Here is a 12,044-nt window from a genome sequence, read left to right as displayed (position 1 = left end):
CTAATGCCAGAGAAAGGAAATACAAAGTGTGTCAGAATGTATGTTTTAGTCCCTATGCGGCAAACAAATTATAGGCAGCATGGGAGAGGCCATATCCAATCACCGTGACTGACTATAGGACAACATTAATTTAAATACCTCTGGGTTGACAGGATTATGTGATTCATGGAAAGATTGTCATTTCTTTGAAGGCCAAAAATTATGCCAAAGCAAAGTGTTGCTAGAGGACTTAATGTTTGTGTGAAGGGAGGGAAAGGGCTGTATACATTTTTTTTTTGTAAACGAACGATTAAATAATAATAAAAAAAAAATTCTCCCACTTACCCATTTGTCTTTAGTTCTTCCTCCTCCCCATAAATACACAGTTCTAGTTCGTGTCCTCGGAGTTCAGGCTGCTCCACACATGTCGACTCATTTTCCTTACGGAAGTATCCAAAGTCACTGCAAATAAAATAAATTGTGTAACTTGCCACATACTTAAACGTGGTATGGATTTTAAATATGATGGTAGGAGTTATGCAGGTACAACATTACCACATATAGTCTTCCAGCGTACAAGTACAGGGCACAGGGTTACTGCTCACTAAGTAATCTCGTCCATTCTGGCAAACAGAATATTTTCGTAGGCGAAGGTAACTTTCTTTGTATCCCAAAACGCAACCATTTGAGGGGTCTCCTGGGTCAGTGGAATGTGCCAACCAACTTATGTAATCTTTATCTTCACCTGTTTAGATACAAATAAAAAAGCTGAGCATGTGGATGGCAGGTCTGTCTCTGCTTACTGAATAAATAGTGTTTTTTACAGTTTTGCACACCATCCCTTCACCATTTCATCAAAAAGGCGCAATTTTAAACTTACAAAATATTTAAAAATCACTCAATGCAGTTTTAGCTTTTATATTTAATAGGAATTTGGCAGAAATGTTTTAAGTGTTGCTATATTTGTATTTACTAATATGATGTTCGTGTATTTTTAGCAAAAATATTGCTTTGATAAACATTTACGCAAATATCGCAGGGGCCCTAAAATCAGTAGCAGCTGCTTTATCTTCTACCGGTCACGTGCCTTAAAAAAAAAAAAATGAATTTTTCTGAACAAACCTTGAAAGCTGCTAGTTAAAAATTAAGACCGCCAGATTTTTAGATACATTTTTGGGTACGTTAGATTTTCCCCATTTCGCAAAAATAAATAATAAAAAAAAAAAAATTACATTTTTTTAACTCCATACAGGTTTAACTTTTATATTTGTCAGGAATTTTGTAAAATTTTCTGTTTGTATCTGCCAACAATGATTTTCGTGTATTTGTAGCGAAAATATTGCTTTGATAAAGACTTGCGCAATAATTGCAGGGTCTTAAAAAGTAGAAGCACCTTTTTATTTATTCTACAGGCCATGTAGTTTCAGAAAATATATGGTTTTTACCAACTCTGAAAGCTGTAGGTCAAAAATGAAAACCTTCAAATTCGTTTTTCACTAATTTTGCAAAAAGGCGCAAATTAAAAATGAATAAATATTTGTTATTTATTAACATAACACGGGTTCATATTCTGTATTTAGAATGCATTTAGGAGGGATTTAGTGAAATGTGCTGTTTTTTTATCTCCCAATAATGATTTTAGAGTATTCTTAGTTAAAGTATTGTTTCGATAAACATCTGTGCAAATATCAAAGGCCTTACAAATCAGTAGCACCTTTTTATTCTACTGGTCATGTGCTTTCATGGGGTCTTTTACAGTGGCAACTGGGGCAGCGGGTGACCGCGATGAGTGGTGTCCTTCACGAGTCTCCTGCCGTCCTCATCTCCCATTCTTTTCTCCTGATAGGCATCCAATAGCGGCGCCTGTCGTTTCAGCCAATCAGGTGACTGGTAACAGACCCGAGATTGGTGGAAAAGCGGTTCAGTGTTAGAAAAGCAAATATTCATTCGCTTTTCCAACACAGCTGGGTGAACTGCGAGCAACAAGCATGGCTCTCGCAGTTCACCCATTTTGAAGCCTTTTAGAGCATATGGCTCTAATCGGGTGCTTCAAACCCCCTGGCCTCTGTAATTTAGGGGCCCAGCGCAAAGATAGGGGATGACCGCGGCAACCATGGCTAGACTCATGCAGACAATGCATTAATCTATCCATTGGTCAGAGTGGGTGAATGGAGAGAGGGGGCAGCACCCGTGCACCCTTACAAACTCAAAAAGGCATAGTTGAAAAACAAAGCAATGGAGAAATTGCAAAAATGCTTCGGCCAGCTGAGTTTAAAATTGGAGTGCAGGGCCTGGCAGCAAAATGGTTAAAGCATAAGTTAATTTTATGTAACAGGTTACAGTTGTACTCAGGGTAGAGACATACCGGCACCCGCACTCCCGATCCAGTTTTGACAGCGAGTGGGGGAACTTTTGCAGCCGTTTATGGTTCTCAATTAACTACCAGGGCACTGTTGAGCGCTCTAGTAGTTAATGGAGTCTTCCTGTTAGAGTGCAACTGCAACCATTTTACTGTCTTTTCTCTGGGGCACTGGTCATCCGAGATTTAGGCTGACAGTGCTACAGAGACCTTGTGGAGAGGGAGGTCTGGCTTGTCCTGTTGCTTCTGAGCATGCGCGGGTTTAAAAACGTTGTTTTTTAAACGTCGTTTTAGCCCACACACGATCCTTTTAAAATTACACAAAAAACGACATTTTGAAAAACGACATAAAAAATTGAGGCATGTTCTGAAAAACGAATATGTAGAAAAATAGTGCAGCGCAAATAATACAATAAATACAATAATAAATCAATAAATAAATTTGGTAAAGTCCATAAAGTGCAAAGTGATAAAAGTGCTCCAAAATCAATGGTGATCAAAGGTGCAAATAATCTTCAACAGATCCGTGATCCACAGGAAAGGGTTAACCTCCACCAAGAGAAAAGGGTGGCCTCTCACCTCAATAATTCGACCTGTGGCTAGGTCAAAAGGCAAGAAGCAAAATCTCCAAAGATTGGTAATCAGCTTTACATGGGTTCAATTTCCAAAGAATCCACCAGATGGCACCAGCGGGCAATAAGCAAGGCAACACTCTCCCATACAGCAATAACATGGACCGAAAAGGAGTAAGAAGGACAATTCTAAGTGCTAACTGCTTAAAACGTTTAATGAAATTTAAAAGCATAAGGTAAAACACTCACATAATCCTGCACTCATAGACCGAGTGCAGGTATAACAGCAGTTACCGGAACGAACGTCCGGATCAATGTACACAGCTTGTTGGGTCTCTGTGAGGCAAACGCGGATGACGTCGACGTAGCTCCTCCCCCTCGTACGCGTTACGTCCCAAAGTGGGCGGGACTTCATCAGCGTGGGCCGCCCCACGCTGATGAAGTCCCGCCCACTTTGGGACGTAACGCGTACGAGGGGGAGGAGCTACGTCGACGTCATCCGCGTTTGCCTCACAGAGACCCAACAAGCTGTGTACATTGATCCGGACGTTCGTTCCGGTAACTGCTGTTATACCTGCACTCGGTCTATGAGTGCAGGATTATGTGAGTGTTTTACCTTATGCTTTTAAATTTCATTAAACGTTTTAAGCAGTTAGCACTTAGAATTGTCCTTCTTACTCCTTTTCGGTCCATGTTATTGCTGTATGGGAGAGTGTTGCCTTGCTTATTGCCCGCTGGTGCCATCTGGTGGATTCTTTGGAAATTGAACCCATGTAAAGCTGATTACCAATCTTTGGAGATTTTGCTTCTTGCCTTTTGACCTAGCCACAGGTCGAATTATTGAGGTGAGAGGCCACCCTTTTCTCTTGGTGGAGGTTAACCCTTTCCTGTGGATCACGGATCTGTTGAAGATTATTTGCACCTTTGATCACCATTGATTTTGGAGCACTTTTATCACTTTGCACTTTATGGACTTTACCAAATTTATTTATTGATTTATTATTGTATTTATTGTATTATTTGCGCTGCACTATTTTTCTACATATTCACTTTGAGATATTTTTGAGTTATATCTACAGTGCTGGCTTGCATTTTAGTTTAATTTTTATTGATTTTCCAGCGCTGAATCACTTTCTATTTATGTTCTGAAAAACGACCAAAAAAAATTCGAACATGCTTCAATTTTTTATGTCGTTTTTCAAAATGTCGTTTTTTGTGTAATTTTAAAAGGATCGTGTGTGGGCAAAAAACATTGTTTTTTGTCTTCTGAAAAACGAGCAAAAAATTTTTTTGGAGTTGGAAAAGGCTTTTCCAACTCCAGGCCAGGGCTGGAGATCCCCCATTCTAGCCAGAGCTTTGTTTTCCTGGACAGAATCATTAAGGCCCCTTTCACACTGGGGCGGGAGGCGCGGTGGCGGTATAGCGCCGCAAAAAATAGAGGCGCTATACCGTCAGATTTGCCGCGGGATTCGGCCGCTAGCGGTGCGGTATTAACCCCCGCTAGCGGCCAATAAAGGGTTAATACCGCACGCAACGCGGCTCTGCAAAATATTGACTGCGCTTTGCTGCGAGCAGCCCTAATGTTCACGAGTACCATCAGCGCTATAAAATTGTGATAAAAACATTTTTAAATGTAAACCTTTTATAAAAGAGTATAAAAACTATAGAACAGAAAAAGGGATCTGAATTAAAGGTCAGCTTTTGGTGCTGGATCATAATAATTTTCATAAACGGCTGAGCTATAAGAACACTGTAGTAAACATACTTTGATACTTACAAGTCTTATTTAGTATGGAAGCAAAGTCAATAGTGTAGGAATTCCAAACTCTTCGAAAAATTCCTGGTTCATAGCCCCACACGGTGACATTCAGTGAACGAGCCCCTGGCTCCGAAGCTAGACCAGTGAATATTACAGGTTGAGTGGTAAAATTATAGGAGAGCCAACACTGCCCTTCATCAGTTGAGAACCTGTAAGAGCAAATGCACATGGATAGATTATATATATATATATATATATATATATATATATATATATATATATATATATATATATATATATATATATATATATATATATAACACAAATATCAGAAATACTTGCAAAATGCTTCTTTACAAAAATTAAAAAAAAAAAAAGTTGCATGCCGATTATTTTGACTATGCACTGTGGTAATGCAGATGCAGTATATTCTTTCTTATACAACAACACTACAGATATGAAATGGTTCCCCCATTAAAGAAATTAATACAAATCTTATAATATAGCAGGAACATAAAAAAGGTAAACTGTCTACCTATAGTGAATGAGTTGTAATAAAAAGTACACATATTAATTTTGCCTAAAATTATATTCCAATACCTGCCTAATGTAACTCTCCTTTTTAAAAGTTTTAGCTGATTGTTAGGAGCTGGCACATGCCAGTCTACTTAAAGGGGTTGTATATCCTCATGTTTTTTCACACCTTGCAGTGTCTGGCACCCCAGCGCCCCCCCCCCCCCCCCCGTTTTACTTACCTGAGCCTCGAATTTCCGTGGGCACGTCTCCGCTATTTTTCTCTTTGGAGTCCCGACTTTGATTGAATAGATTGATAGCAGTGCAGCCATTGGCTCTCGCTGCTGTCAAATACAATGACGCAGGTGTCATACACTCGGTGTCTATGGACGCCAAGTGTATGACACAGGAGCGCGCCCGCAAGGTAACCCCTTTGGAAGAAAACTTCCCAGAGGGGGCCATCTAATGCTGGGAGGAGCTGCGAGAGCAGCCATGAGACCCCAGAACAGGTGGATTGGGGCCACTCTGTGCAAAATAAGCTGCACAGTGGAAGCAAGTACCGTATTTATTTCAAATACTGTATTTTCCGGCGTACAAGACGACTTTTTGGATGCAAAAAAATGCATCCAAAGTCGGGGGTCGTCTTATACGCCAGTGACAGTCTCCGTGCTGCGAGTGTCCATGATTTAAAAGCCGCTCCTTCTCAGCGTGTCCTGTGATAGGCGGAACACAAATCTTCCCAGCAGCGCCTCTGTTCTGTGTTCCTCCTCTCACAGATACCTTCTCATCCTCGGACGAGAGGACGTCCGTGATAGGCGGAACACCGAACAGAGGCGCTGCTGGGAAAATTTGTGTTCCGCCTATCACAGGACACGCTGAGAAGAAGGCGCGGCTTTCAAATCATGGACGCTCGCAGCAGACGGAGACCGTCACCGGCCTGGAAACAAATCAGCAAAACGTGAGTGATGGCACAGTGGGGGCAAGTGATGGCACAGTGGGGGCAAGTGATGTAATGGCACAGTGAGGCATGTAATGTAATGGCACAGTTTGATTTGAAAAAAGCCTGTTTGTCAGCGGTTCTGGCTACCCCTCAGCTTCCAGAAAGACTAGTAGGAAGGGGGTAGTATTATATGGCGAGTATATCCCAAAACCATAATTTTCCTGGAAAATTAGGGAGTCGTCATACGCCCAGTCGTCTTATACGCCGGCAAATACGGTAACAACGGGAACCTTTAGTGTCACTTTAATAACCGGTGAGTGAGTCATCGCTGCTGTCAGCTGGGAGTTGCCATCAAAAATCCATAACAAACCCTCATCTGGGCATGCAGGCCGACTAGCCAGGAAAGAAGGGGGGGGGGTGCAGCCTCCCCTTCCTGAGCTATACCAGGATGCATTCTCTTAACATATTGGGGGGGGAGAGGGGGTTTGGAGGAGAGATACTTTGCACAAAGCACATTGGTGATGTGTTAATGACAAAAGGTCTCTCCACCACAACAGTGGTTGTTTGGAGACCCCTGGCTTAAGCAATAAATGGTAAAATCCACTGTGAAATGGTATCACCTGACCCTTCTTAGGACCATCAGGAAGTAGAAACAATAAATCCAGCAGACAATTTCAAATACATTTTGACAGCTAGAAAAACCACTAATGTGTGAAGGGCTATGTCCCCCCGGTGACAGACCTGGGAAGAGAAAAACATTTAAAAAAAAAAAAAAAACAGACAAAAAACAAACGCCCCGATTATGATAAAATTTTGAAACAACCTTTGGCAAGATCATGTAGCAGAGTATCAAAAAAAATAAAAAAAATGTTCTTTGCAAGAAATAAAAACACCCATTCTGATACTTAGAACACAACCTTAAAAAAAAAAAAAAAAGGCCAAACACACAACACTAATTGAAGGCCATTAAATGATTCAAAAAGGCTGTCTCTGTAAAACAGACAACACCAAACCAACTGAAATCCTGTGAGGATAAAGGTGACCCAACTGGAGGCACCATGTGTGCGACACTGAACAGAAATGTGCACTGAAGAGAGAAAAATAAATAAATGGGGCTTTGAAAATGGCCAAAGCAGAACACTGCCTCTTGATCGTACCCATGACAAGCATCAGATCTACTCCAAACTGGAAGAAGAATGCCAAACTCTGGCCCACAACATATTTGCAAAATTCCTGCTTCCTAGCCTCGCACCATGCCAGATATTTCCTGGCCCTAAAATTCACGAAAATGGAAGTTCAACATGGCACCTCATGGCAAAGAACTGAGGATCTGAAAAAAAAATAATTGTTGCTCTACATAAAGATGGCATAGGTTATAAGAAGATTGCCAAGACCCTGGAACTGAGCTGGAGCACGGTGGCCAAGACCATACAGTTGTTTAAAAAGGACATGTTCCACTCAGAACAGGCCTCGTCATGGTCGACCAAAGAAGTTGAGTGCACACACATGCTCAGCGTCATATCCAGAGGTTGTCTTTGGGAAATCGACGTACTGCCAAAATTGCTGCAGAGGTTGAAAAGGTGGGTGTTACAGCCCATCAGTGCTCAGCTCATATGCCGCACACTGCATCAAATTGGTCTGCATGACTGTTGTCCCAGAAGGAAGCCTCTTCTAAAAGATTACTGGAGCCATGTCCTGTGGTCTGATGAGACCAAGAAACTTATTTGGTTCAGACGGTTTCAAACGTGTGTGGCAGCAACTGAGGAGTACAAAGACAGCCAGACTAACTATGCCAGTTTTTGCGGTATTAAGCCACGTGTTTTAATATCACATGCGATATTTGAACAAATGGGTCCCATGATCCACATATCGAATGCGATATTGTTTAGTGATATTGAGTCCTGTATCCCACGTGCTTGCAATTCTTTGAAGACAACCGGAAGACTTCTGCACATGTCCAACAGAATCACCACTAGCGAAAGAATTTCATCAAGAGGAGACAGCTTTTTTACACAAGACAAGTGGTCGTTTTTATTAAAGTCTTAAGGTCTTTCATTCTATCCATCAAGGTGAAAAACTTTGTGCGGCAGCTGCCCCCAGACCCCCCCGCCCCTTATTACCTGAACCCATCCCTTTCAAGCGGCGAGCATGAGTCCAGCAGCTCCAGCCACTGTCTCTGTCCTCATTGGATAGATTGATAGCAGCAGGAGCCATTGGCTCCCGCTGCTGTCAATCAAATCCAGTGACACAAGAGCGGGGAGGGGGGTGACAGGGCTGAGTCCGTCTGTGTCAATGGACTTGTGTCCGTGTCCCCAGAGAAAGCGGCTCTCCATGGGAGCACCCGGTTTAGAGGAGCCAGAAGCACCGCTGGGGGAACCCCAGGTGGATCGGGCTGCTCTGTGCAAAACCCTTGCGCAGGTATACCATGTTTGTTATTTGAAAAAAAAAAAAAAACCTTTGCAATCACTTTACGGTACAGTGCAAGGCAGCTGGAGCGAGGAATTTAAGAGTCGGGCAAAAAAAAAAAAAAAAATCAGAATAGGTCTACATTTTTTTGTTAATACATGCTCCCAAAGTCTAAGGATTATAAAAATTACTAAAAAGCACAGCCGTTAAAGTTGAATTCCAGGGAAATAAAAAAGTACTCCCTTTTAGTGGGGACTACCTTCTCTACCTACTTTGTTGCGCTACACATGTAACATCGCTGCACGCGTTGGAGTCAAGAGCTAGAATACTTTACCAATTATTCTAAACTGACTACTTGTAAGAACTTTTAAAAAAACTTTGCCTATGAAAAATTGGAGGTCGAGGAGGAATGTTGCATTCTATGCAAAATTAACTTAAGTGCATTTTTACAGAACATGTGCGCTTGGGAAAAAAAATAAAACTTTTCTCCAATACCGTGTAAACATAAAATATTGGAACTACCAATGTAATCTCTGTTTTAAGAAAGTATATGCTTTCAGAAATTATATACTGCTTGGGGTTGACTAATCTTTAAACCTAAAAAGTTACTTTATGTGCAAAAAAAATGCAAATACTGCTCGGGCAGCAAAGCATGCGTGTGCGCGTGTGTGTGTGTGTGTGTGCGCTACACATACACACACTGAAACAAATAGGTTGGAGTGACTCGCTTGAAAAAAAAAATGAATGCAGAAGGAAACCCACATTCCCTGCCGGGAATGTAATCGTTACATTGGATGTGCGCTCAACCAAATCGTCAAACCATCCAATGGCTAGTGTGATAACTGGTCAGATATACAGCATCATGGCAGTTGAAGATCAGAGGCTAAGATGGCCGCTTCCTTGGCTGAAAAAGATAGGAGGGTTTACTTCCACTTTAAAGCCTCGCACATACGATCGGATTTTCCGTCAGGAATTGTGTGTTGACAGACTGTTGGCCTAAAATCCGACCGTTTGTACGCGCCATCAGACAATAATTGTTGGATTTTCCGCAGACAAATGTTGGCTGGCAGGCTTTAAAATTTTCCGTGGACAACGGTCTTGTCAGATTTTCCAAAGGGGTGTACACAAGTCCGTCAGACAAAAGCCAAAGTCCAAACCCGCATTGCTTAGAAGCAATGCTCACCAAACACAACATTAGCAGAAGGTGCCCAAAGGGTGGCGCTAAAGAGCTGAAAAACCATGAAGTACGTCACTACGTTCGCGTTTGTTGGCCGACAAGTCTTTGGAGTTTGGATGCAAGACAAATTCCCGGCCAACGTCCTTCGGACAAAGGTTCGACACCGTTTGTGGAAAATCAGATCGCGTGTACAAGGCTTAAGTTCATTTTGCTCGTCATAAGCCCTATGCTCTTACTTAATGGTTTTGATAGGGATGTCGCTTTGCTGTACTGCCACAATAAGCCCTCCAGAGTCCAAAATTGCATAATGGTGAGGGCCATCCAGTACACGAGTCCACATGTAACCGCCATCATCAGAGAGGTACACACTGGGGCTAGCAACGGACACTGCATCCCCCACACTGCCTGCAACAAAATAATAAATGTGGATACAATGCATATTGGGGGGGGGGGGGGAACCACACACACACACACACACACACACACACACACTTAGCAGTTAAAACATGCCTGCGTACTTACCATGTGCAATGATAATCCCCACAGCATTGGGCTCAGACATTGGTGGGAGTGGGACTGCAAGTTTCTGTGATATACTATACTGGCCATGAATATGCAGACTACACTGTATATACACACAGTAAAGAGAAACAATTACATAAAACACTGTACAGCAAAGTATTTTAGCACACATATAAAAGGGCAAATTAAATACTACAACAGGAGTGTCAATACATAAATTAAAGCGGTTGTATACCCAAAATAATAATAATAAAAAATAAAAAAACCTGCAAGGCAAAGGCATAGTGAGCTAGTATGATTAGCATGTGACTGGCCAGAGCGGTGAGAACGTCACTCCCGCGCATGCACGGGGAACCAGCACGATCCCTGCGCGCCTTTCCGGCAGGCTCCAATTCAAGACCAGGCGCGCTCCGTAGACATCAGTGCCCGATTTTCTGCAAATATCTCCTTAACCATGTAGGTTAAAGGAGTTGTAAATACATTTTTTGTTCACCTAAATGCAATCTATGCATTAAGGTGAAAAAAAAAAAATCTGGTGTTGCCGCCGCCGGTCCCCCCCCCCCCCCAAAGCCCCCGTTTTACATTCCTGACCCGTCGAAAGTCTTGCGCGCTCCCGATATCCCCTTTGCCACTCAGCCTGGCCGCTGGTTGGCTAGAGCGGATGGATTGAGAGCAGCACAGCCATTGGCTGGCGCTGTTATCAATCACATCCAGTGATGGGGCGGGGCCGAGTGATATAGTGAGCTGCTATGGCCGCTCGCTGTATCACGGGAGCCCGCCCGCAATTACTGACCACCAGGCGAGCTCTCGCATGACTGTGGCGAGTAATTGCGGGGAGGACCAGAGACAGCCTCCGAGGGACCCCAGAAGATGTGGATCGGGGCCACTCTGTGCAAAACGAACTGCACAGTGTAGGCAAGTATGACATGTTTGTTATTTTAAAAAGGAAAAAATGTTTTTCCTTTACAAACGCTTTAAGGAGATATTGCAAGCACCTACAGGTAAGCCTTAATGTAGGTGCAAGTACTATATGAGGGTATACAACTGCTTTAACTAAAAGACCAAACAGGCTATATCAGAAAAACAGTGCCAGACTCACTATGAGATCGTTTTCTTAAAGTGCAACTATGGCCAGGCTATGGATATTAAAACATTTACAGATTTGTAACTAGCGATAAATTGGCTTTAAAAGCATGCAAATCACAGACCTCTGTAGCTACAGGCACCATGAAACAATGACAATATTACAGCAGAAGCACTGTAGTAGTTTTCTTTAACAGGTCAGTTGACCCTGAACCCCCCCCCCCCCCCATCCCAACTGACTAAGAAGCATACTAATCTATAAATGTAAACAAAAAACAGGTTCTTTAGAAAGGAGAGCATGGTGAGATGAGCAGAGTTGCTTTTTAATGAACTGAATGAAAGCCCACAGTGATTCTTCTGTAAACTTTAAGAACAAACGTTGTGCCATAGTGCCAGCAATTAGAGAGGTCAGTGAGTGCTTGTTTTAAGCTCAGGTTAACGTCTTAAGAATATGTAAATACTGCCAACATCCATAGCTTGGCCACAGGAAGGAAAGGAGAGTACAGAGAGCTTTTATCAGTGATGGAGACATAACTTACCTTCTCACTGTCTTTTGCTGTTGAGTCACATTTGGCATTTACTGGTTTGTTAATGCGGTTCCACTCCCCTCCTTGATCAAAACTGATGACAGAATGGACAGAATCATCTGAAAGAATAAATGGTGTACACAGAATTAACGGTTAGAAATTTGCAATCTAAAACCTGGTAATTACAATGAACATAAGCAGTGCCAA

General features: G+C 42.3%; 1 protein-coding gene across 1 annotated transcript in view; it reads right to left on the bottom strand.

Annotated features, from left to right (window-relative positions):
* The window catches only part of SORT1 (sortilin 1), a 132,457-nt gene that overhangs the window by 31,232 nt on the left and 89,181 nt on the right, over window positions 1-12,044 (bottom strand). Inside the window, exons 11-16 of the mRNA XM_040337651.1 lie at window positions 11,850-11,956; window positions 10,228-10,330; window positions 9,942-10,110; window positions 4,688-4,878; window positions 535-724; window positions 325-441 (exon numbers count right to left, since the gene is read on the bottom strand). Coding sequence (XP_040193585.1) covers window positions 325-441; window positions 535-724; window positions 4,688-4,878; window positions 9,942-10,110; window positions 10,228-10,330; window positions 11,850-11,956 — 877 coding nt within the window. The remainder of the gene's footprint in view (window positions 1-324; window positions 442-534; window positions 725-4,687; window positions 4,879-9,941; window positions 10,111-10,227; window positions 10,331-11,849; window positions 11,957-12,044) is intronic.

The sequence above is a fragment of the Rana temporaria genome, chromosome 2 (assembly GCF_905171775.1).
Source record: "Rana temporaria chromosome 2, aRanTem1.1, whole genome shotgun sequence".
In the NCBI taxonomy this organism is placed as follows: Eukaryota; Metazoa; Chordata; class Amphibia; order Anura; family Ranidae; genus Rana; species Rana temporaria.
Note: the sequence above shows the minus strand (reverse complement) of the source record. Positions and strands in the feature narration are given on the sequence as shown.